The 26,010-nt window shown below is 48.4% G+C and overlaps 2 protein-coding genes across 4 annotated transcripts; both read right to left on the bottom strand.

Annotated features, from left to right (window-relative positions):
• Positions 1 to 213: 213 nt before the first annotated feature.
• MED26 (mediator complex subunit 26) lies at positions 214 to 21,349 on the bottom strand. Of its 3 annotated transcripts, none has more exons than XM_064396703.1 (3): positions 21,070 to 21,349; positions 4,250 to 4,324; positions 214 to 2,965 (listed from the first exon to the last, which is right to left on the bottom strand). In XM_064396703.1, the coding sequence occupies exons 1-3, from the start codon at positions 21,142 to 21,144 to the stop codon at positions 1,286 to 1,288; spliced, it is 1,830 nt and encodes a 609-aa protein (XP_064252773.1). In that variant the 5' UTR covers positions 21,145 to 21,349; the 3' UTR covers positions 214 to 1,285. The 3 variants fall into 3 exon arrangements, with proteins under 3 accessions (XP_064252773.1, XP_064252774.1, XP_064252776.1); XM_064396704.1 differs by lacking the exon at positions 21,070 to 21,349 and adding an exon at positions 18,091 to 18,676; XM_064396706.1 differs by lacking the exon at positions 21,070 to 21,349 and adding an exon at positions 15,918 to 16,425.
• A 2,261-nt stretch (positions 21,350 to 23,610) lies between these two features.
• SMIM7 (small integral membrane protein 7) lies at positions 23,611 to 26,007 on the bottom strand. Its single transcript, XM_064396309.1, has 5 exons — positions 25,942 to 26,007; positions 25,468 to 25,509; positions 25,332 to 25,384; positions 24,632 to 24,722; positions 23,611 to 24,227 (listed from the first exon to the last, which is right to left on the bottom strand). Exons 1-5 carry the CDS (start codon positions 25,965 to 25,967, stop codon positions 24,212 to 24,214), a joined length of 228 nt encoding a protein of 75 aa, XP_064252379.1. The 5' UTR covers positions 25,968 to 26,007; the 3' UTR covers positions 23,611 to 24,211.
• Positions 26,008 to 26,010: the final 3 nt, after the last annotated feature.

Below are 26,010 nucleotides of genomic sequence, written 5' to 3' on the forward strand. Positions count from 1 at the left end.
CTCCAGAGTTAAACCAGATCCACCCTGTGTGACTGGCCAGCACAGCGAGGTTCTTGGAAGACAATCCCGTTCTCCCTGCGCAGTGTCCCAGGGCTCCAGCTCCACCTCCCTGCTCCGAGGGGTCCCCGCTGCCAGGGCTCCCCTGCCTGGGCTGAACTCAGCAAACTCGGGGGGAAAAACGAGTGGAGTGTATAGAAATAATTCACAAACCGGTTTGTGCAAATTTTTTTTATTTCCACATTTATATCACAACGTGTCCACTTAAAGGACCAAATAGCAAAGTTGCTCCCTTCTGCATCCCAGGAACACAGAAGTCTAGTTACTGTACATTCACTAAGGCTCTTTGTTTTTGCAAATTGCGTTTATGATGGATATCCATAAGGCAAACAATATCTAAAGGAATGGTAACAAGTATATTTCCAGCATACAAACAGGCTTCCTTTTTCCCTCTCACAGTACAGTTACAAACTTGTAGCACCCTCATTACATTTAGATTCTAGAAAAGGTGATTTTTTTTCTTTTTTTTTTTCCTTTTTGTCTTTTTGTTTTTTTTGTCTTTTTGTTTTTTACCTATAAGTTTGCAGGAAGGGAAAAGGAGGAAAAATATTTGGCTGGTGGTGGTGGGATCAAAAAATATCGTTAAACATCTAGTTTTTGCAGCATTTCTCAGAGACTGGATTTAAACTGAAACCAGACTAAAATATGTGGATGCCTATGGAATGTTGAGCTGAAGCTGGTGGCCCAGCCTGCAGTGCAACACCTGCTGTTTAAAACCCAATCTCCGTACCACATGACTCTTAAATAACGCAATCATGTTCAGAGATGTGATAGAAATAAAACTACAGTTTTTGCACATTGTCTCTCGAATATCTCACTGCCAAATAAAAACCCAAATCAAGTCAAATAAATAGATGCATATTTTGTTAAGGTAACTTCCACAATTTTTCTCTGTACCTGCCTGTAATAAGATTCCGGCATTCAGAAAGTGCTGGAAATCCTCTTCACTTCTTGGGGACTAACACTTTTTATAGCTGGCTCGCTATAGAGTTTTGAACTCAACTGATCAACCTTCGTATGCCTTCCTTTGCAATTGTTAGTAAACTGGTAGCAGCATTTCACAAAAGGAGAATTTAAAGGAACGAGCTGGAAAGGCCCAGCTCCCTCCCCCCCTCTGCTCGTGGGGCCTGTTTGTCCAGGACAGGAGGCTCTCTCCAGCTGGAAGTGGCATCGTGTCTGCCAGTTCTGCTAACTGCAGGTGTAAAAAGCGTGCTTAGCAGAACTGCTCTCAGTCTAGGCAGACGTAAGGCAGGATGTTCAATCTCCCATCATCCCCGTGTGGATCTAAGGATATGCACTGTGTCCAATCATACCAGTTACCCTGTGTGTCATAACAACCGTTCACGCCTGGCCAGTTGTGGTCACGTATTCTGTCGAGGTCATCGCCCGTGACCTCTCTGGTGACCCCAGGCAAGTCTGTAGGTTTGCTGTTAGGAGCTAGAACGTGAGTCTTTCTAGCCTCTTTTCTAGTGCTTTCCTCCTGCTTTAAATACTCAGACATGAAGTAGTGAGCTCCTGGAGTCTGTACTCCTGATGAAGACAGCAAGCTACTCTGTCTGTTTAAATATGACTGAATGATTTCATTTCTGGACAACTCTTTCCAGTTCGTTTGTTCAAAGGGGCTTTGCAGGTTGGGTTTTTGCTCCTGCTTTTCCGTTTCTGTCCTGTGCTGTTCAGTAAGTGCAGGGATTTCTACCTGCAAAGGATCTTTCGGTGTTAAAGGTTTTATCTGTCCTGTCATGGGATCAAAAGTGAGTTTTCTCTCTTTTAACCTCACAGGTTTCACACCCCCTTCTATCACGTGCCCATCCAAGTTGACTGTATAGTCTCTGGGTCGGTACCTTTTCTTCTTTTTGCTATCAGACCCTGAAGCAGCATCGTCACTGTCCATTCTGGAAGCGTCCTGTGGGAAGCCCATGTGTGATTCCCCGGGGTGTCCTTTGCAGCCGGGAGCCGTGTGCTGTTGAAGTGTCCCTGCTGTGTGCCTGTGCTGGCCCTCGGGGGCTCCCTGCTGCTCCTGCCAGTGCTGCGCCGCCTCGGGGGCCGCCTGAGGAGGGAACTCCAGTCTCTTGGCTGGCATGGGAGGTGTGGATGGTTGCATCAGGGATGGCGGCGGCGACGGCACCGGTGCGGCGTCTGCGAGCTGAGACCTTTGAGATGGACTGGGCATCGAATCCTTTGGTGAGTACGTGGTGTGCTGCCGAGCAAAAGTATCATGCCTAACGTTCCTGGGGCTAAAGGAGGAGCAGCGTGGGCTCTTGGGCTGGTGGGGGCCCGTGGCTTCTTCTGATTTATCATGCTGCTGAAGCACTGCAGTCTTTAGTAAGGAGGAAGTGCTTGAAGGTTTTACAAGTCCTGGAGAACTGGTGTGAGGTTTTACAGCATTTACTGGGATCTTATTGTGTTTATCATTTTCACTGAGATCTGTCCTGCTGCTTTCAGGCCCTGCGTGTAGGTTTATGTCTACAGGACTAGGAAAATTTTCAGGACTACCTCCAATTCCATTGGTTGGAGGGGGAGAAGAGTTTTGTAATACTTCATGACTAGCTTTGGAGACCTTTGGGGGAGGAGGGCCCTGATGCCCATCCCTGTGATCACCTTTCCTTTTCCTATTTCCCAATTTCTCTGTTTTTGGAGAATTCAGTTTCTGGATATCATTCCTGCTTTTCAGTTCGCTGATGGGCTTGGCGCCGGGCACAGCAGGAAGTTGTGAGTCTGGTTTGCAGTTGTGAGCACCTCCATTTGCTGATCCTGGCGGGTTGGGCAGCCCCCTTGGCACTGGCTCGTTCTGGGTTACGGGTTCTATCAACTTCTGCCAATTCCTCAGCAATTTCTTGGCACGTTTGGCAAGTTCCTCATTGGATGTCTTCTTCCTCACCTCATTGATAAGCCTCCCGAGTCTGGTTTCCTACAAAGACAGACAAGGTGGTTTACAAACAGGTATCATTCCAAGCAAAATTCTTAAGGAATGTTTCTGCTTTGTAATGTTCACCCCTGAGAAACACCTGGTTAAAAACACTAAATATTTAAGTGCTTAATTAATCTTTTTGGAAAGGATTAGGCCAATGCTCTGCCACACAACATGAAACTGACTGTAGGTCTCAAGTCATGCTGTCTTTATCCCCTGGTAAAAACATCAGAAAGGAATTCTTTAATGAGAAAAAACCACCAGAATAAGGGTGCAGGCACACATTCAAGGGGAAATACAGCACCCAAAGGTGTGTGTTTATCACAAGGGAAGTAAAAGATCTGCAGAGAGCCAAAAGAAAGGAATTCCAGGATCTATGCCTGTTACAGTAACTCGTTAACAATAAAAATTTCCATTTGACAAACCTGACTACCAGGTGTGAGTTGTGTCCTACCTTTTTCCTCCACCTCTCTCCTCTCCCTTCACTCCCCAGCCTCGTGGAAACGTATGAAAAAGCCATTTAAACAACATTCCCAGGGTGTCCCAAGGAGGTTTCATGAGCGGAAGGAAGTGTTTGATTGTTCCCAAAGCACATTTGAAAACAAAGAACTGTTCCACAAGTCAGATTTCTTAAGAAAAAGTACTTCAAAGGAGAACACAGACCAGACTGTGAGACAAATATGCAACTTGTTGTATAGATATGTTGAAATACAGGTGGAGTTGTAATTAAGCAACAGTTAAAAGCAAGAACACCGCTAATTTCAATACAAAGAGTGAAAAAGAAATATATAATTCAGCCACAAAACTTCTTTGGGCTGTTTCTACGAGTGGCCAGTGAGAGTCCAGCTCTCCCTACACCTGACCTCACCACAAATATCAGGCTTTGAAACCTGCTTAACTGCATTTGAGATTAATTTTACAGACCCAGAGCAACTCTATTCCCATTTCAGATTTTAGGTGCTTGGTCACCAAACGTCTACAAAGGTGAGCGGAACTGCAGGGTGATATTGCTGAGTGCCACAGAATTAATCAGTGGCAAGTGATGATTAATGTAGTGCCCTGCACAAACAGGAACTGTGCTGCCCAGAATACTGATCTGGGCCCAGAAAGGATCCCTGTGTTCAGCGAGATGTCGGAAACAGCACGAGAGGGACAAAATAATATCTTAATTGTGAATCCTTTGCAATCTGTCTATTGTTTCCAGAAAAGCTCCAATGGAAATTAGAAAGGCAGGGAAAAGTCCTTTTATACATATTAAAAAATCATGTTCAGAGGGTGACATACCTCAAGTGCCTCTTTGGTAATGGGATATTTCTCCAGGCTGGAGATCACTTCCAGCACTGCCACCATGTTATGGATCTGCAACAAGGAAGACAAAGTCACTTCATGTTTCATGTACTGGTCTTAGTTAACAAATGTAATTGAAGACCTTCCACTTTATAATTGCTGGAAGCATTAATCACAAACTGCTATCAGACTGTCTGGCTTTAGGGAGCTGATTGTTCAAGGAATAGGGACAAGGACACTTTTATTGACCTAGTTGGAAACTGCAGGAGCTGTAACAAACACACTCTTACCTAAAACCCAAGGAAACAGTGGCAATAAAACTGCTGTGATGAGTAACAAAGTTCTGAGACCCCTCTGCAAAGCATCAATTAACTGTTCCCACCTCACGGGAAGCAAGTGGAGCAGGAGCACAGTGGGAAATGTGGAGCTGGATCCTTCAGGCCCCACTGCAGCCTGGCCCTGTCACTCTCTGCAGTTCCACTCCCAGGATCACTTCCTGCACTGCACACAGGAATCCCAGCCTGCAGGGCCCTCCTGGGCTGGGGCTGTGCCCTGCAGGTGCCCCCAGACCTTCAGCCACGCCACCACCCCTTGCTGGGGCTGGACAGGGGCAGGAGGAGCTGCAGAGCCACATCCCCTGAAAAGGTGAGGATCAGTTCTCTGATCACAGCAGTGCACCCTGCACATCCTCAGCACTCTGATTTTAATGGTTTCCATCAGAAACCACACACTGCATGTTTTAGGGGTAAACATGGCAGTGCTGGCTTGGACTCTTTAATCTTGGAGAGCTCTTCCAACCCAAACCAGTTTATGATCCTACAGAGAGATCTTTGTTTCCATTACCTGATGTTAAGAGAGCTGAAACCTGGAATTTCTAATTCACCTTTGGAGATAGATTTAAAAGATAAGCAAAGGAAAACTTGAATCACAGTCTCATTTATTGCTTAATTGCATTTGTGACTCAACTGGATGTGAAGTGCATGTGAGAAAAATCTCTCAGCAAGAACCTCTGCAGGGATCCGACATCATCCTGAAAACTCATCAGGAGCATCATCATCATCATCATCACCAGGCAGCTCTGCCCTGCCAGCCACACACTCCCCTGCATGACCCCTCCTCTTAAAAGCACTGATTTGTGTGAGAATTGGCTTTTCCAAGTCAGTTCTACCCCTCCACTAAGATCCCACAGGAACACCAGGAGCAGAAGTAAAGATTTTAACTGATCTCCTGAGGAGCTGATCTCCCTTCAGAAAACCTTGGCCTCAGACCATGTTTTGTCCATCCCTGCACCCTGTTTGGTGCTATTTAGGAGTTTGGTGCTATTTAGGAGTTTAATGTTATTTAGGAGATACCTGGGTAACACTGTCAGTGATGAAACATTTGTCCTGATTTTTTGATTCATTTTTATCAAACTTATGTTTAAAGTCCATGCAGGCTTTGAATGATTCTAACTCCTGTAGGGTGTAAAACCAACTCCAGGCCAAAGATGAATTACTTTGTCCTGGTTCTTTCTTCACTCTGCAGATATTTAAAGCTCTACCATGAGGTCAGGCCTGGCAAAACTCTGCTTAACCTTTAGAGCAGCAAGAGCACCTATTCTGACATATTTTAGTTCTTATTATTTCACTGACTTTCTTCCATGTTTTGACCCTTGCCCTGCTCTCAGAGCCCAGGAAGGACAGTTCAGCACCACAGTTCAAACAATACACAACATCAGGGTTGTTTTTTTCAGTTTTTAGAACCAGAACCCTTAGAACAGTTAAAAATCAATTCTGGGAGTTTCCAGACAAATATTTTTAAACTTGCAAAACACGATACTCTCCTTCCCAACACATCTTTTAGACTATGAATTACCAGAGTGAAAAAGGCTCTGTTGCACACACCATTAACTGGTACAACTATTTTTGCAGTTACTGGTAATCCCCAAATATTCATTATCTAAATGAAGAACTGATGGCAAAAAAAGGGTCATTGGCCTATCAGGTGGTGAAGATGGGGACAGAGATACATTCATGTGCACACACACCTACAGAAAGGTGAAACTGCTCAGGGAATTTCCAGTCACAGCTTTGCCTTTGATCAATACCCCCAAGCACACCCCAGTGGATGCCCCAAATGCCAAACCACCCCACCAGCAGTGACAGGCTGTGACTTCCCTCCCTGCTCTGGGGGACACGTGGTGCCAATTAAGGACAGTGAAAGTGGCCTTGCACCCTCAGCTCCTGCTGGAACACAAACCACCCATTTTGGATTCCTCACACATTTGTAACCAATTGAGAACGCGCTGTCACGGAGCAACTGCTGAGCAGAGCACGAACATCTCACACCCAGACAACTGCCAGCAGCTCCTCTCATTTTCCCTTTTTTTTTTTTAACCTGTAAGGAAGCTTAATTCTTTGAAAATAAATACATAAAATGTTCAAGCACGTTCAACAATTTCTCCTCCCTTCCCCTTGTGGAGTTTTCTCAGAATGTTTCATCCAAAGTGCCATAAAGAGAAGCTTATAATAAAAATCACATTTGCTTATTTTAAAATAACACAGATTATTAAATTTCTTGTAGTGCAGTTAAATGGAAACAAGAGGATCTCCCAACCTGCTCATGGGAAGACACAGTAGAGATAACAGCAGCACACCCATCCTGCAAAGCAGCACCTTCACCTTAAACCAACTGTTACAATAAAATTCATGCATTGTCACATAACCAACCTGACAATAACGTTACCAAACCTGCCAGGACACCACCCTGCTTTGAGCAGCACCAGAAATGATCACTGATGAACCCAAAGGGCTACTGAGGATGTTTATTAGGAACAGAACAGCCAGGTAAAGTGCCACGGAGCAGAGCAGGACAGGGAATTCACTGCCCCACTCCCTATGGACACTGAGCTGTAACTGCCCAGGCCAGCAACTCAGGAATTTGCATTTTAGTTTCTACATGCCTTTGTCTGCTCACACTGAACCCCTCAGTACCCCCAAAACACCTTCCAGGACCCCCATGTAGGAGCTTGCAGCAAATAGCTCAAAAGAATTGGTAAGTGATTGATAAGGTGTTCCAAATTCCCCATGCTGAGAGCACTGACTGGCACACAGACTAATTCACTCCAAAGTTTACTGGAGAACATCTGCTTTGAGTCATCCACGATAATCCTTTCCAGCCAACCCTAATGACAGCCACAGAAAACAAATCTTATTTATTCCATGCAAGGCTCCTTAAGTCATCCAGCCATTCAGCCATACTCTGGAGCTTACTATTGCTGAGATCTTTTCCAAGTTAAGCACTGAATGCTTTTACTCCAGCCTCAGACAAAAGCAGGGGTTTCTGAACTCTCAGGAAAAGATCAAGAAGCTTAATTCTCTTTTCTTAACTGCTATCTTAATCTTATTTCAGCATTTAGAAACCAGGACTAAGTCAGTGACTAATTTCAGGGTGTTACACAGCAGTCAAAGGGGTTTTGGGGAAGGTGGAGGTACAGCTGCTCCCTCCCAGCTCCACTTCCACCAGGAAATCTGAAAGCAGCAGCAAGCTCAGCATCCATACGAGCTCTACCACCACTTCCAGGTGCTGGGATGTGTTTTCTGTGGGAGCAGCACACTCCGTGGGATGCTTTGATTCTCTTCCTTTGCTTACACACCAGCCCAGACCCCAAAACCAAGGGGAGCACCCCCAGAACACCTTCCTGTCCTCCTGGGGACTGCCTGGACTCACAGCACAACCTGCACTCTCACAGCCTGAAAAACAAATGTTACAGAAAGTTTCTATTGCAGACACTCAAATAAAGCAATGATTTTCTTTTTTTAATATTTCACAGGGATGTTTCCAAAGATCCTTGCAAGCCTGACTAGACCATGATAAACAAGAAACCAGCCCAGTTACCTGGAGTAGAAGGAGCAGCTGTTTCTGTGTAACACGAAAAACTCAATGCACAATTCCAAAAACACCTTGCACATGCAGATCCCTGCCTTTCAGACAGAAAGGCTCTTTTCAACCACAAAGTTCAGGTACCAGAGCTAAAAGGCATCATGATACAGTAACATCATCCTTCTGGGTCACATTAGTGCCTGCACAAGTTTCTAAAGGATACTTAAACTTGGCCTGGAGTTGCCCATCACTGACAATCCTCTAAAACCAAAGTGTGACCCCATCATCCCCCTGAAATCACAGCTTACAACAATCCCAGCCTGACTCCACCATGGGCATGGTGAACAGAGCACAGAGTACCACAACACACTGCTTTGGAGAGAATGCTTTGCCATCATACTTAACTACTTCATCAGAATTCCCATAAATACTCCACATTTCCAGGGTTTCCAAGAAAGCAGTTCTGCAACACTGTCCCACCTGCAGCACCAAAGCAGTGTGACAGAAGCAAGCAGAGAAGTGGAGACACTGTGGGAGACTGCACAGGTCTTTTTTCTTCCTACAAACACAAATCCAGGTGTCCATTGCCAAGCTGGAGGTTTCTGGTGGCAGCAGGGTCCAGACAGAAGTTCACAGGAGCACTTGCACATTTTTTGTCTTCCCCCTGCTCCAGGGCTGTGTATCTCCTCAGGGAGTGCAGGAAAATGTTCAAGAAAATCCCAGCTGAAGGTGAATATTGCTGGAGAGGCCAGGAGGCAGAGCTGATCCCCAGGAGGTGCAGTGCCTGCTCCAGAGCAGTGGCATGGCTGGTGCTCCTTCTCTTGGAGCTCTCAGTGTCACCTGCAGCCCAACAGCAGCTCCTGCTCCAGATCAGGGTCTCCTTCAGTGAGACCTTGCCCCAACAATGCTTTTGTACAAAAGCTACTTTGCTGCACAATAATATAAAATATGAAATAAGAAGTGAGGAGAGAAAAGTTGCTATTCACAGGAGGCTTTATTGAAATGTGACAACAGCAATACAGCAGTGCAGAGTTTATTCAGCACTTTGTGTAGGAACTATGAGACACCAAACACACACCACCAAGAGAAAATTGTCATGTCATTTGTTCAAAGGTACAGCCCAAACACAGCAAGTTAGAATTCAGGTTACAACCTGCTGCTATTTAGTTCAGTTCCCTTGCAGCTGATCTATTAACAGTTCCCCCCAGCCCCAGGGTGACATGATGTTGTCTAAAGATAGGGAACACGAGATACTATTCACAGACACAACATACCAAAAAGATGACCATGCACTACTTTGCTCACATTATTGAAAATATCTGAAAGTCAGTTTGCCAAGCAAAGGTCCAATATTAACCAGTACACAAAAAATATTTTTCAAGGTGGAGGCCAGTTTTCTAATAGTATTTAGTAAAACAGATCTTTAAACATGAAGGAATCAATTATTTGGTTTGGTAGTCATCCACTGGGAGAATCTTCTATGACAGAGAAACTCACGCTTTGAAAACTGATCAGAAATGTGTGCTGCAAAACAAGGGGTAGAAGAAATGTTCCTTAAGTACCAAGAAGAGTCCAAAGAGTGACCAGGCACAGGGAGCATTATCTGTACCTCCAGATTTAAAACTCCCAGGTCTATTTGAAGAGTCAAACCAATCTGCATACATTTAATTTGTACTTAGGCTTCATTTAATGACAAATTAACATCAACCAGATACCTTCCTGTATATGCTTTACAAAGCCAGGATCAGCAAATGAGAGTAAGGTCAGATTCCAATACAATTCCACAGCGTGAAGGAACCAGTGGACCTGAAATATTCCCCTGCTCCCTCCTGGCAGTCCCCACACACATCCCTGAGCTGGGCAGGCACCACAGCAGCCCAGAGAATGAGGGGAGCTTGCCAGCACAAAGCACAGTTTGCCCTGGCACTCACAAAGGGCCTCCAGACACGAATCCACAGCAGCTGGGAGTGCCACGAGCGCTGCAGCTCTTCCCTGCACAGCCCATGCCCAGGGAGGCACCCCTGGCACTGCAGGAACAGGCTCCAGGCTGGGCAAGGCAGGGGAAACCACCCAACAAAAGGAGCATCCACTGGAGGAGGAAGGGGCAAGAGGCAGTAAAACACAGGCTATGAAGACAAGGCACACCCCAGCTCCCTGTGCTACAGGAAAAGGTCTTTAAGGCACACAGAAAACAGCAACAGTGAAACACTTCTCTCCATTCACGTTTATTAGCCAGGAACTGAAAGATATTTTTGTTACTACAGAGAGAAATACCTGTCTGTTCAACAGTTACTGAACATTTTGAATAACACCGTAAGAATCGTGCCTGTAGTGCCAGCCCTGAGCTGGAGATGTACAAAGATTCACTGCAATGTGAATCCCTCAACCTCTTTTTCCACACCCCACAACAAACCCACACCACCAAACTGTGAAGCTGGACAAATAAAAATTCATTAGCAGTATGAATTTTCCACGCCCCACAACAAACCCACGCCACCAAACTGTGAAGCTGGACAAATAAAAATTCATTAGCCTGATTTTAAAGAGCACAGTAGCCAAAGAGGCTCATGAAATACTATTCAATTGGTAAAAATTCCTGCTGAAGGAACAGAGCAAGAACCAGGGAGCACAACCCCAGGCAGCCACTGCCACTCCTGGTGGCATCCACCACAGCACACTGCAAGCAACATCATTTAGTGCTGTTTTTCAAGCTGTAAGGAATGGCAGAGAAATCAAATTCAGCTGGAACTACATCTTCATCTCAAGCTGCAACAGTGCAAGAAGAACATACACCAAGAGGAGGTCAGGGGACAGCAGGATAACCATGTTTTGAAAACATGGTTAATAACATAAAGTTGAAGTTTTCACTTCACACAGTATTGAAAAAAATAGGAAAGGGACACATGAAGCTTGAAATAAGCCTTCCTATGCGTTATTAGTCATAATAAAGAAATGTTAATCAACTGTTTTTATGCTCACTGGCCTAATTTGCAACAAGACAAATCATGATTGCACATAAGAATAACTAGTGAGCTACCAGTGCACTCAAATAATCTCTCCACAGTCTCCTGAGCCACCATGGAGGTTTAAGAACAGATTAGACAAGTCCAGAAAGAGCAGTTTCATGAAGGTGATGGACCACATGAAGTCCCTTCCAGCCATGCCCCTCCTCCTGGGGAACAGACACTGAACTAGAAGGAGCACGAGCACATCACACCCTTCCCATCTACTCCAAACTAGACTCAGAGCAGCAATTCAGAATTGTCCTCTCAAAAAGATCCATGCAGGTAACTAGGAAACAGCTTGTTTTATAAAAGACCTAAAAATTCAACACCACCAACCTCAGTGCCCCAGCACCGAGCTCCATGTGATCCCAAAAATCTCAAATGCCCCAAGTTTCTGTCCCCACTCAGGCTCTGTCACCATTTCAGGCACCTCAAACCCCCCAGTCCCTGCACTGGTGCCAAGCACATCCAACTGTGACACAGTTTCCTTGTCTACAGGATAATCATTTCTCCTCCTCTTCCTCCTGTACAGAAACTTCAACCAGACAAGTCTTAGTAGTTACTATTTATTCTAAGCCATGAATTGAAGTCCAAAATTATTGCTTCAAAATTTAGAGAGCCATAAAATGAGGTTGCTGTGCAAGCAAAGTCACGGGGACAACTGGTCCTACTTCAACGAGACAGAAATGCAGTTGGATGATTATTCAGGCAGAATAATACAGAATATGTAGAAAATCCAGCCTTGAAATGTGCCCTTTCTGATTCATCATGATCTTGGGGCTTTCTGCTTAGGGAACTCACCTGAACTCAGTGTTGGTTAAGGGAAGAGCACAGTGAGGTGCCACAGGACCCCTAAAGGCATCACTCACTTGGGCAGAACCATTCTCATCCACTCCACAGAGCTGGTGAGCATTTAAAATCATTTAATATGCACTTAAGGACTTGATAATAAGGGGTCCATAACTTTGTGAAGTTCTTAAATATTATTTTACCCACCCCTTAAAGTATCTACCCAGAGCTGTTAACAGAGAGCAGTTTATATCTGAGTGCAATTCAGAAAGGCCCTACTAATGTCCCCACAATACAGAATTTTCACTTTTTTTTTAAAGTAAAACCATTTATCACCATCCCAGTGGACTTTAAATGCAGCAGGCCAACTTTCCTCAAATTTCTAGAGAAGTTTCTCAGCTGATTCTTTAAATGATAGGAAAGGCTGACGTGAACACAATGTTGAATTCTTTGTGAAATATATTAATTCATCACACTGAAGTACAAGATGCTCATGTGACTGCTCATGAGAGTTTAGGCATGGTGGGTTTGTTCACAAAACCTGAGAAAAATAATGTTAGAAACTGAGAAAGTTTGTGGAGAAGTCACTGTATCCTTTCAACAACTGTTACCAATAGTGAATTCTTGTCAGCACACACCATAAATAAGTTTTATGGATATGGAGAAAAAATTTGAAATCAATTTACACATCTAGAATAACTGCTCTCCAAATTCTAGATTAAACACTGCTGCCAGTCAGCCATTTCCAAATACCTCTATTCTCTGAAGGCTGTGTCACCTCAGGACAATGTCACCTGTCAGGAAAGCAAAGCCCCCCAGTAATCCCTGGAGAAATGTTTGGCCATTCCAGCCAGTGGCACAATCCTCAGCAGCTCCTTGGAAACAAAATGCCTTCTCTACCTTTGGCTGGGAAAATGAGGAAGGTGAGCATGGAGCCTTCTCAGCTCAGGGTTTGTAAAAGCAGCTCCACTCCAGCCAACTGCCCCGTGTGGTCATGGCAGGAGCAAGGAACCCAGTATTCACCTGCATTTTTTTAATATTTAAACACAGAACATGGGATTGTGGAATCCCAGACTGGTTTGGGTTGGAAAGGACCTTAAAACCCACCTTATTCCACCCCCCTGCCTTGGGCAGGAACACCTTCCACTATCCCAGGCTGCTCCAACCTGGCCTTGAACACTTCCAGGGATGGGGCAGAACATTCATGAAGCTCCAACCTGGCCTGCTTATTCCTAACCTAGTGACAAAAAACTTCTCCATTTCCAGTTCAGAGAGCCCCAGTGAGGCTTAAGCCCCTTGGCAGCCTGTCTTGAAAAGTCTAGCAAAGAGAACACCAAGTCAAAACCCAAAAGCTGCTATTCTGACAGACAAACTCTTCCTCACAAGGGACACTGAGTTTTCCAGGATGCAGCCAGGCTCCTGAGCACTGTGCTCAGCCCATGAGCTGCAGGCACCCACCTTCACCAAGAAATCTGAAACATCCCCTCTTGCACCTCTCCTCCACCTCACCGTGCTCAATTCTATTCAAGAATCAACTGTGGTTTCTCCAAGGATTACATATAATACTGAAATACTATTTTTTCCTGGAACTTTCAGGATGACAAGTTATGCAGACATTCCCCTGTCCCTGTCCCTTCCTGCTGCAGTTAATTTACAGAGCACGAGGAGTGCTATGTACTGACCTGCTCAGAAAGTGATGGCTTGAGTTACACACATTTGTAGATGTGCTGGAAGTTTGCTCACCAAAGACAATTTATGACTGTGCATCATCACCTGGAAAAAAACACCATGTTCCTCTACCTTCCACAGCTTTACACTCCTTAAAAAAAATAAAAAAATCAAACCCTCCAGACCTGTACTATAACTGTGATACTCTGCAAGCTGATCCTGCATGGAAACTATGTGAGAAAGCAGCTCCACAGAAATGCTGGCTGTCACTCTGAGACAAGACTTCCACCTCTGCAGTCGTCTCCACAGCTCCAAGTTTGAAAACACGCCCAGCCGAGCGTGTCCCTGAATCCCTTGGATGCAGGATCCCTCCTCCCCAGCTGCTGGGCTAGAAACCACTCTGCTCACTAAAACAGAGCTAATTATGTTTTACTTCCAGTGACTCCTCAGCAGAAATTGCTACCACTGACTGTTTGGACATGCTGAAAATTGAACACTTTGATATTAACAATCACACTCGGGCACGCACGGCTGCCCTGTGAAAGCCGTGCCCCTGAAAACACCAATTCACTGCCGACTTCTAGCAGATTGCACCTCAAATTAAAGCAATTTGCTGGCACTTAAATATTATTCCAAACACCAAAAGCATGAATTACCCTCAGAAAGAGTAATTTAGCTGTTAGAACACTGAATAAACAAACCTACATTTACATTAAACTGAATATGAGGTACTTACTTACCTTTACCTTAAATTATTTCTTTAAAGACCAAGTGTAAAAGTGGGGCCACGTTCTACCACATTATACAGACCTAGGGAGTATATTTGGTGTTATCACCAAGCACATAACTGGTGAAAAGAGATAGCAGCAAAATGCTATCAGCCAAAACAGACATGTTTTTATGTAAAAAAACTACACTGACATTAATTTTAACTCCAAGCCTAATGTATTGGAGTAACTATGCCTTAAAAGCAGTGAATCTTGACTAACACCAAACTTCTGCAGCAGGCAGAATCAATTCCTCCTTCCCCTCTCCTGAAACTTTTGTGGTTCCTGAAAAAAAAAAAACCTAATTGTCACCTGCAGCAGCTTCTTGAAGAAACTGGGAAAGGATCTCACAGGGAGAGAAAGCTTCAGCTGCAGTGGAGCTACTTTGATCAGGAGCCAAAGGTGCCAGGATGACAGTGCTGCTGTGTCATGTGGCCACAGCAAAACCCCAAAGAGAGGCAACCACGCACACCTCACCACCCCTGAACTGGGCTCACCTCAACTTACCAGACAAACCCCCCCTAAAAAAAGACAAATTGGAATTCAAAGCCCCAGACTTCTGAAACACAGCCTAAGCTGAAAGTCTTCTATTTCCTAAGGCACAGGTTGGGTCCCTCTCCACGTGGGAGCTTTGGGGTGTTCTCCCTCTGGCCCCTGCTGGTGTCAGGCTCCAGTGCCCTGGCAGCAGGAGCTGATCCAGCTGGGTCCCGTGCCCATCCCACCCAGCTCCAGCCCTGCCAGGATGGCCTGCTCAGCTCCCTGCTGTCTTGGCTTCAAGGTGTGCCAAGGTGCACTCAAATGGCCTCACACGGGGTCCAGAACATCCCCAACTGCAGCAACTCAGGAAGCACCAGCCACAGGTCCTCTGCTGCCTGGGAAGTTTGTTCCAGCACTTCTCTCCTGGAAGGAGCCTCACCAACTGTCAGTTCCAAGCTGTGGCTCCTGGTGACTGCCAGAGGTTATTCCCCATATTTATAGTACCTACAAAAAGTTGGTTCCTCCATTGAGGAGCTGTTTCGTGGCTACACCAATAAAAATGTGTTAATGAGTTCTTTCCCTGCAGCCTCTGAGCATTCAGTGTTTGTTTCCCACCAAGGGCCCACGTACAGCACGTGCAGACAGGTGCCTGCTGCAAAGTTTTATCATTTGGATTTAAAAAGCTCTTTAATGATCCAGTCTGACAATGTGAGGGGGCTCAAACTGCTCTAAGATAGCCTGAGCTGCCACCACCCCACTGTCACCTCTCCTTGCCACACAATTCCCCAGCTCTGTGCCAGATCTGCCACCTCTGAGCCCAGGAGGAGCTGGGGCATGAAAGGGGTCCCTGAGGAGCCCCTGTTCAGGTAGGGTTTGGCCAGGTGAGTTCCTTGGGAGGGTCAGCACAAGGGAGGGAACAAGAACAGCTGGAGGTGGGGACATGATCCCAGCAGCTCTCCTGACTCCACTGGCAGCCTCAGCTGGTGTAAGCACAGGGGTTCAAGCCAAATCAACCCAATTTTTGATCATTTGGAGCACACAGCCTTTAGTGGAAGGTGGTGGTTTACTCTTGAGTTGCAGAGCTCACTCATGACTTACAACTCAGGAGCATCCTCCTGTCTGGCTGTGAAGATGTTCCCCAGCAGTTATTCCTGGACACATTTAGAGCCCCTGTATTGCTGCATGCCCACAAACACAGGGTAATTCCACACATCTGTGAACTATGCACAAGTGACAGCAACAAAAAAGGCTCTGCAAGTGAAACTTGACCATGAGGCAGCCACTGTCACCTCAAAAAACCCAGACAGGCGTGGTTAACTTCTCCAGGTGACAACACCTCCTTCCTGCCAGGTCCCAAGGCAGCAGGGAAGCACCCAGGAAGCAGCAACATTCCACTCCTCGTGGAATCACACACTGGGCTGGGTTGGAAGGGACCTTCAAGCCCATCCCATTCCATTCCCCTCCCACACCTTCCACTGTCCAGGTTGCCCCAAGCCCTGTCCAACCTGACCTTGGGCACTGCCAGGGATGCAGGGGCAGCCACAGCTGCTCTGGGCACCCTGTGCCTCCCCACCCTCACAGGACACTGCTCTTTTCTGCTTCCAAACTCACTTAAACACTTTAAGACCCAATTCTGCTGCCAAAACTGTTTGTGATGCACCAGAAGTTTTATCAAATAATTAAGCTACATCAAAAACTACCTGGGAAAAGATCCATCTATTGCTTTTTTTCTTCTTTAAATCCTGATCAGTTCCTCGGTTCAGTTCACCACACCATCCTGTACACATTAGATGGGTGTGTGTAGCAGGAATAAGAAGTGGGTGTTATTTAAATTGTCACTGCTGCCGAAACAAACACTCAAATTAGAGCTTCAGAGCAAATGACTACTGCCATCATCACTGCAACCTGGGGAGTTTCAAGGAATTAACAACTGAAAAGCAGTTTGGCATTCCCCTTGCTTTGACCCCACAATTTAAACTCTCTGATATCTCTGTTCACTCAGATTTTGCTTAGAAGCCTCAAAGTTCACAATGGTCTCACTGCTGCAAGGGGCACTGTACAAATTAAAAATTTTTAAACCTCCAGCCTTCCAGCCCCTCTCAAGAAGTGACAGCCTGCACTGCCATCAAACTAAATAAGCTGTTTCAGAAAGAAGTGGGCATACAATATTCAAACCAACTGCACCATCACCCCCACACAGTGAATCCAAGTGTTTGTAATAAAGAGCACTAAGAAACACAGACCTCACTTAAAGTTATTATAAAAAAACCTGAATGCAATGGGACTCTCTCCATCAGGCCCCAATCTTCATCTGAAACTAAAGCTTGACATGATAACAACACTTTAGACCTTGCACATCAGAAAATGCTCCCCAAGCCCCTGCATTTTGTCACACACCTGGAACGACCTGCTGCCTTCTTGCACAAAATGTGAGGCTGTCCAAACAAGATGAGCTGCAAGTGAGGAAAGGGACAAAGAGGGCAAGAGGTACAACAGGTTCTCTGCACCTCCCTCAAAACTGCTAAGCTCATTAGGGCTCACAGAAAAGGATAAAGCTCAAGCAAGAGCCATTCCTAGTCTACTTTCGCCCACACGTAACACTTCCTGCATCCAAAGAAATCGCTGGGACCCTCAGGAAGTGCAGCACCAGCTTCCCCTGCTTTCTATATTTATATTATTTCTATATTTATATTATTACAGCAGTGCCCTACACCTTCTTAAGGCACTACTGGGAAGCACCTGTACCACTGGTGAGGGGCGTTTTGTCTCCAGCACCTTGGTAAAACAACCAACAGAGAAAACAGCCACAGAAGCATCTTTAACCACGCAACTTGTGCCAGCTGGGAGATCAGCCCATGCCAATGCACCACGCAACATATTCCAGCACACAGACCAATTAATTATTAATAATTCAGGCCATGGACCACTCCTGAAGGTCTGTGCAGCAAGCCCAGCTGAGGCACTGCATGAACCACAGGCTGAGTTAGAGCCAAGCCAAGCTCACAGGGAGCACACAATGCAGGCTGTTACTCAAACCAAAGCTGGGTTTGTGTCACAGAGGGGTACTAATGGCAAATAATGAAGTTATTATCTAATATTTAAAAACAGGAACAGATTGCTACATATTCAGCATGAGGAACCATTTAATTGCAAGCACAATTCTAGCAGCTGGCTGGAAACGACAGGCTTGTCCACAGAGCAAAAACCAACATTTCTCATTACTCCTGACATCAGGGAATAAACTCCCCCAGGAGCACAGAGCACGAGTTACCAAGGCAAAGGAATTCTGCTGGGTGGAAGGGGTGGCTCCTCATCCTTGTTCCCACCAGAATCGAGGAACATCTCCCCTGTCAGACCTCACAGAACAGAACTCCTGCTCTCCACCTCCTGCTATGTTCTCACAGAAGCCTTGGAAGGAAAGTGATGCTGGTACTCAGTGCTTAGGTCATGGAGCAGAAGTGGTTTGCCCATATGTTTCCTCGAGGAGAAAAGGCTGAATAAATGAAGACACAATACCAGACATCCCGGGTGGCTTCTGGGATGATGTAACTTCTTTTAAAAATAGCTTATTTCTTATAGGTCTCCTTTGAAATAGTTCAGAATTTACACAGGTAACCTCTAAGTGTGAGAAACTAAGTTATAAATATATTCTGCAGCAATTACTAGAGGAGGTTCAAGTACTAAACATGTGTAAATTCAATATTGCTCCCGAGTCAGCAGGGCTTCATAGAGCAGCTGGAGATGAACAATCAGCACAGGAGATGATTTCCTGAGGCCAGCAGGTTCTGCAAGCTTGGGGAAATGATTATTTTGACCAGTTCAACCCAACCGAGGTAGAGAAACTTATGTCCTATTTTTTTTTTTCTTTCATTTAAGGCATGACCTGTGAGTTGACCAAGATCCAACTAACCACTCAGGAATAACTATCCACAATGGCAGCTCGTGTTAGGGGATGTGTTAGGGAATTTAACTGAAGCTTAAATTTACAGATCCTACAGTAAAACACCATGAAGAACTGGACTGGTTTTGCCCACCTGACACTACTGGTGCAGCTTTCAGAAACACACACACACACACCAACTACACTGAAAAGTTTTAATTAAATCTAGGCCTCAAAGTTTGACCTTCTTGGTAAATGAGGAAGTCAGTGACAACGTCTGCTGTAGGTTTGAACACAACTAATTCTGTCAGAAGGTTCTAAGAGCCAGCAGAAAGTAGCTGGAGGTTTCCATGAGTCCCTGCAGGCACAGCAGCTCATGGCTGCACTGACTCTCCCAGCAGGAAAACAGCAGAGCAGCTTCTTGTACTCTCATGATGGTGCCCAAACTCAAAATCTGCTTTTTAAGCGTGTTCAAAATGTAAGTTTTTCTTCCCTCTGTGCCAGTGATGTGCCAGGTAGTGAACAAGCAACAACACCACATATTCCATGTGCTTTGGAGCCAAGAGTCTGAGCTCTCAGCCTGCACAATGAACCTCAGCAACACCACCTCTGCTCTCCTCCAAGAAAAGGTTAAACTGGAAGACAGACCCTGCCTACAGGCACTTGGAACAATGAGCTGATTTTTCTGCCACCAATTATTGCCCTGGATAAGTATCAAGTATGTAGAATTATAATTTAACATACATCACTCCTAAACTTAAGGGGCTACTGACCTGTTGGGAGCTCTGGCCTCCCCTTGCAGGGAGCTGCCTGGTTGTTTTGGGTCCTCTCACAAGAGCATCCTGAAACATCAGCGTGTGGAGAAAGGGAAGAGTATCCACCACAAAACTGGCTTCCTGGCTGCTTAGTTCTGCACAGCCACAGTGTCTGACAAACACCAGAATTAGGGTAACCACTGCAGCTGACAGTTCTGAAGTCAAAAGACACCACAGATCTGCTAGAATTTTATTAAAGTAGGTTGGCACTCGGTCTCGCGTAGAGTGAAAAATCTGCAGCCACAGAAAGAGAGCTCAGAGCAAACAGGATTCATGAAGTGCGCTAACTGACATTTCAGCAAGATCCACGTTAAAGTACTGCAAACTCAGACAACGCTGACATTTAACAGCCCACAATTACCACCAGGATTTGTTACTGTTACTCCAATGTGTAGCACCGCAGCTCCCCACAGATGCCCAGCCCAAGGGGTTCCACAGAACCTACAAGGCCAGAGAGATTTTTCTTCAGTCCCCATGACACAGGCAGGCCGATCCGGGAGGGGTTCCACATGACAATAACTTTATTAGCTACTTTAGCACTTGGATGCAGGTCTATCACAAAAAAAGCACTTGTTCAGACAGGAGCAGGTATGACTTTAATGGAACCAAAGCACCATTTCACACACCCCAGCCCCTGAAATAACACGTACACATTCAGCCTGATGCACCAGAGGCTGCCCCCACAAACTGCAGATGGCCAAGACAGACCCACCTTGGCATCCTGCGGCGGTGACTGCTGATCTAAGACTCAAAAATTGGACAGATTGAGGGCCCTGCAGTCCTCTCACAGTAATAAACACCTAATCGGAGAACCGCTTGGATGAGCCAAAAAACCCTCAAAAGGAGCAAATGATCCTTTGGATAACCGCCACTTAAGGCCACTTACAGGTAAAATACACGCTGACTTCTGTGCTTACAGCACATCCCAGAAGGAGCCCATAAGCTCATTACGGCGCTGCAGGAAGGGATAAAAGCGAAGACCGAGGCTGCTCGGTGCTGGAGCAGCTCCAGAGCCCCGCAGCCGCCGCCGGAGCCCTCCCGCCGTCCCCGCAGCGCGGGGTGCCCCCGGCCGCGGCCGGAGCGGCGGCCGGGCCCGAGGAACAGGTGGGCGCCCCGGAAGGTCCCGGCGAGCGGCGGCGGGGCCGGCCCAGAGCCCCCTGCAGGCCGCGCCCGAGCCGCGGCCTGGCGTGGGGAGGCGGCCGGGCCGCCCGCCGCATGGCCGGGCAGCAGCGGCCGGGCCCGGGGCGCCGAGCGGCGGCGGGGCGGGGGCGGCCGCGGCCCTGGGCGGGCGGGGAGCGGCCTCCGGAGCCCCCGGCGGGGCGGCCCGGCGCTCCCGGCCCGGGGGGCGCGGGCGGGAGGCGCCGCCGGCTGCGGGACCCCGGGCGGACGGCGCGCCCGGAGCTCCGCGCTACCGCCCGCAGCGGAGGCTCCGGGGCAGCCGCGGCGGCCCCGGCGGGAGCCCCGGAGGCCCCGGGAGGGGCAGAAAGGCGTCGCGGCGGGAGCGCCGGGCGGGGGTCGGCCCGGAGCGGCGGGGGCCCGCGGGGCCCGTACTCACGTTGCTCTGCGGGTCGATGGCCTGCAGCAGCCGGTCCCTGATCTGCTGCGGGGACGGGGCCGGAGCCGCTGTCATTGCCTGGGCGAAGCGGGGCGGCTGCGGCTGCGGCCGGGGCGGGCGGGCGGCGGGGCCGGGCCGGGCCGGGGCGGCGGCGGCGGCGGCTCCTCACTCGCCGGCGGCGGCGGCCTCGGGGAGCCGGAGGAGCATGTTCGCTCCCCGCGGGGCGGGGGCGGCGCGGGGGGCCGGGGGGAGCGGGCGAGCCCAGCGCTCCGCTCCGCTCCGCTCCGCTCGGGCCGAACGCGGGGCGCGCTGGGGGCAGGGCCGGCGCCGCGCGCGGCTCCCTGGGACGCGCCCGACGCCGTGACGTGCGCGCGCCGCGCCCCGGCCCCCGCCCGCCCGCCCGCACCGCCGGGGGCGCGCACCGCGCGTGCGCGGGGGGAGGGCGGGCGGGCGGCGGGAACGCGCGTGCGCCGTGGGGGAGCGGGGCGGGGCTGGGGCGCCGTGAGGGGGAGAAAGGGGGACACGGGGAAATGGGGGCGATGCTGGGGGACATGGGGACAGCCAACGGGGACCCCCTGAGGTGACACGGGCGATGCTGAGGGACATGGGGACAGCCAACGGGGACACCTGAGGAGACAGGGGTGATGCGGGGGGACACGGGGACAGCGAACGGGGACCCTTGAGGGGGCGTGGGGGCAGCAAACAGGGACCCCTGAGGGGACAGGGGCCATGTTGGGGGACACGGGGACAGCAAACAGGGACCCCTGAGGGGACACGGGTGATACTGAGGGACATGGGGACAGCGAACAAGCACCCTTATGGGGATTGGGGTGATGCTTGGGGACATGGGGGCAGCAAACAGGGACCCCTGAGGGGACACGGGGGCAGCAAACGAGGACCCCTGAGGTGACACGGGCGGTGCTGAGGGACATGGGGACAGTGAACAGGGACCCCTGAGGGGACATGGGGGCAGCAAACAGGGACCCCTGAAGGGACAGGGCCGATGCTGGAGGACAGGGGGGCCGCTGAGGGGGCAACGGGCGATGCTGGTGGACATGGGGACAGCAAATGGGGACCCCTGAGAGGACATGGGCTACACTGGGGGACATGGAGACAGCGAACAGGGACCCCTGAGGGGACGGGGGGACATGGGGGCAGCAGACAGGGACCCCTGAGGGGACAGGGACCCCTGAGGGGACGGGGGCGATGCTGGAGGACATGGAGACAGACAACAAGGAATCCTGAGGGGACAGGACCATGCTGAGGAACACGGGGGCAGCAAACGGGGACCCCTGAGGGGACAGGGGCGATGTTGAGGGACATGGGGACAGCAAACGGGGACCCCTGAGGGGACAGGGGGGACATGGGTGCAGCAGACGGGGACCCCTGAGGGGACAGGGCCATGCTGAGGGACACGGGGGCAGCAGGAAGAAGCGGAGGAGAGGGCGCTGCGGCGGGGAGCCGTGAGGGGCAGAGTGGGGCACGGGGAGCGGGGCGATGCCGGCGGAGAGGGGCAGAGGGGGCCGGGTGGCCACTCCCGGCCCCGGAGGAACCGAGCACCCTGAGGAGAGAAATAAATAATGGAGATAAATTACGGGAACAAACCCCCTGCGGGCAGCACTCGGGGCGGGAAGGTGTGAGGGGCGTTCTGGTCCCCTCAGCAAAGCACTTAAAAAGTTGTTCACAGCATTTAAGTGCAGCTCAAAAGTGACTTATGGTTTCGTTATTTTAAAGCAGCTGCTTTGAAGCTGAATCACAACTTTTGCACAACTGGAGTCTTGTGGGGACAGCACGCTCTGGAACCACACGGTGTGTGCAGGGTGATAAAACTGAATTCTTTTAGCAGTGGAATTCCTTGTGATCATAAAGTCACCATTTTTCTGAGGAAGAACAAAAACCCCACAAGCTCAAAGCTTGGGGCTGAGCCCAAGGGTGTCCAGCAGGTCACACACACAGTGATGCCACATCCACCCTTCCCTTCACACTCTAAAGAATCAGAAAAGGATTAAAATATACCAAAATTACAGACAATGAATATGTTTAAATTTAACCAAATGTTGTAGATATTTCTGGATTTTCTCCTTCAAAACACATTTGAATGAGCCTGTCTGTACATTTTTCTGGGTTCATTACAGCCTCCCTCAAATGACCCTTTCCCTGTCATGTTTCATTAATGTGAAAACTTCAGTTCAACCAAGAGGGTGACTCAAGTAAAAAGCTGCTGGTGCCCAACATTTCCATCTCACTACCAGGTAAAGTTCAAAATACTCCCTAAAACCTGTGCCAGGGAATCATTTAAATCAGGTCTCTCTCCTCAACAGCTAAAGAAACTGAAGCTGTGGAAGCCCCACTAACAGTTTACTGTTTGATTTAAAAGATACACAACACTCCACTCTCTTAAATGATCTCGGTGATTCTGGGGAAAAGTTCTTGGTCAGAAAGCCCAAATTTATATAAATAACACAAGACTCCAGACAGATTACAAGAATAGCTACAAATTTCCCAAAATACACCAATACAAAATGAACATGGCATCAAATATATATTTTACCCTTAAATAGAACTTTATTCAACCAAATCCAAGATTATTCCAAAATTATCTCTTAACATTGGCTTAGAGAATTATTTTTGCCATTTTTCCCCATTCAAAATCCCCTACATATTGCTTAGAAAAAAAATTTGAAATATTAATTTAAAAGGTGCTTTTTTTTTTCTGGAAAAACAGAGAGAAAGTGAGAACAGCATTTTTTTTTTTCTTGAATATTCCTTTTCTACACCTCCAACAAAACGAATGGAATAGTGAGAAGTTACAAGAACACTCTGCTCAACTTTTACACCAAACTGAGAACTCAGGTGTGTGACTTGGACAGGGGCAACTCGAGCTGGCACAGCCCCAGCTGGGACTGGCAAGGCAGAGGTTTAAAACCGGCCCCAGCTCTCACTCTGAGCTTAGGAAACCAAGTCAAAACTCTCTTTCAGTGAAGCTGAGATAATTTGTGTGAAGGTTGTGGCTCCAAGCCCTGGCAGAGCAGGAACCTGGAGGGGACGAGTGTGTCCCTGCTCCCCTGCAGCAGAATCTTTTACTTCTAGAAAAGTTTTGTTCCCAGCCAAAAGTTTCTTCCAACGTGTCCATGGGTGGCTTTCAAGATCCAAATAACCTGGGGGATGCAAAGAAAAAAAAAAAGAGATGAGAAACAGCCACACCAGTGCAAGGCTGATTTACTTGGTGGGTTTCCACCCCACCCCAAAATGAAAAACATCCCCAAATTTAAACCCAGGTGATGTTTGATTTGAGAAACCCCCAACAAACAACGCTCTGCCTGAGGCAGAATAACTCAGGTGCTGGCACAGGTGGTTTTCATGCACTACAGGTGCCCACATTAGCAAAAAAACCCCATGAGATCAACCCATATCTGAAAATTGAAATAAAGAGGCGAAGTGAAAAAGAATTATGGAAGATTGAGTGGAAGAGACAGATGTGAAAAGAGATATATGTGCAAGAAAAGTGCCAATATGTGACTTTCTGTAACCAGGCGAGAAGATGCTGCACAGGGTTACTCACACAATCATGCAGAACATCATGAAGACATTCCACAGGGCAATGAAGATTCGGAAATACCTGAGACTCAGCAAGAACTCTCTGATATTGTCACCTAGAAATCAGGAGGAGACGCTTTTGATATGAAAAACACATCCGACAAGTCACATTTTCAGTGCTGCCTAAAAATCACAAGCAACTCTGAGAGGGGAAAAAAATTAAAAAAACACAACAAAAAGTTCAGATTGAAATTTGAGGTTGTAGGCGAAGGATGGATGATTGTAGGTGAAGGATGGATGCTCTGTTCAGTGCAACTCTGTAAGGATACAGAGCAAAATGGCAAAATTACCTAAAACTTATAAAAAGGGGTCACACTGTGAAAAAAGGAAGACCAAAAAAGGCTTTCTGGGATTTTTAACCAGCAAACAGAGCTACAAGGGAGCAACACAGGTGGATCCACGTGGAAATGGCAATCGGGGAGTGAGCAGAGCGTTACCTCTATAGCACAAGTATCTACAGGTCAAATATGCTGAAAGAAACGTGCTTTTTGTGTGTTTCTTCTCATTTCAGTTTACAAGTTAATAAACCAGTTATTCCAGCCCCACAGCAATTCACATCCAGCAAAAAGGGGTGGAAAAGCTGTGGTTTGGCCAAGGATTCCCTCCAGAAAAGCCCGTTCCTGTGCGAGGCAGGGCTGTGCCGGCTCCCGCATCCCCTCCGTTACCGGTCGTGGGTTCCCTCTGCTCCTCTCCGAATCCCTCCGTGTCCCTCCTCCTCCTGCGGGGCAGAGGGGTCGCGTCAGGCAGGTGAACCCCAACAAACCCTCCCCGTTCCTCCGCCCGCCCTCCCCGGTCGCTCACAGCCTGAAGTTGAGCACGGCACCGGCGTTCACCAGCAGCGTCCTGCGGGAGAGACGGGGAAGGAAAGTCGGGGATGGAGAGGGGCAAGGAGAGCGGATGGGGACGGGGGAAAAGAGTCGGGGAAGGGGAATGAGGACGGATAAGGGGGTGTCGGGGACGAGCAAAGAGGGAAGGGAAGGAAACGAGAACGGGAAAAGAGAGAAGGAAGGGGAGTGAGGACAGGGATGGAGAATGGGAAAAGGGTCGGGGATGATGAAAGAGGTCGGGGAAGGGGAACGGGTCAGGAGGACGGAGAAGGGGACAAAACGGGAAAAGTGACACGGGGAAGGCCGGGGAAGCGGGTCGGGGAGGGAGAACGAGCATGGGAAGGGTCGGGAAGGGGGGAAGAGGCCGAGAAGAGGGACGGGAACAGGGTCAGGCGCAGCCGGGCCGGGCTAACCCGGCCGAGCCGCTCCCGGTTCCCGGCCCCGGTACCCGCAGAGCAGCAGATCCCCGATCATGGCTCCGGCGGCGGCTCCGGCGGCGGCTCCGGGCCGGGGGGAA

The sequence above is a fragment of the Passer domesticus genome, chromosome 21, assembly GCF_036417665.1.
Source record: "Passer domesticus isolate bPasDom1 chromosome 21, bPasDom1.hap1, whole genome shotgun sequence".
In the NCBI taxonomy this organism is placed as follows: Eukaryota; Metazoa; Chordata; class Aves; order Passeriformes; family Passeridae; genus Passer; species Passer domesticus.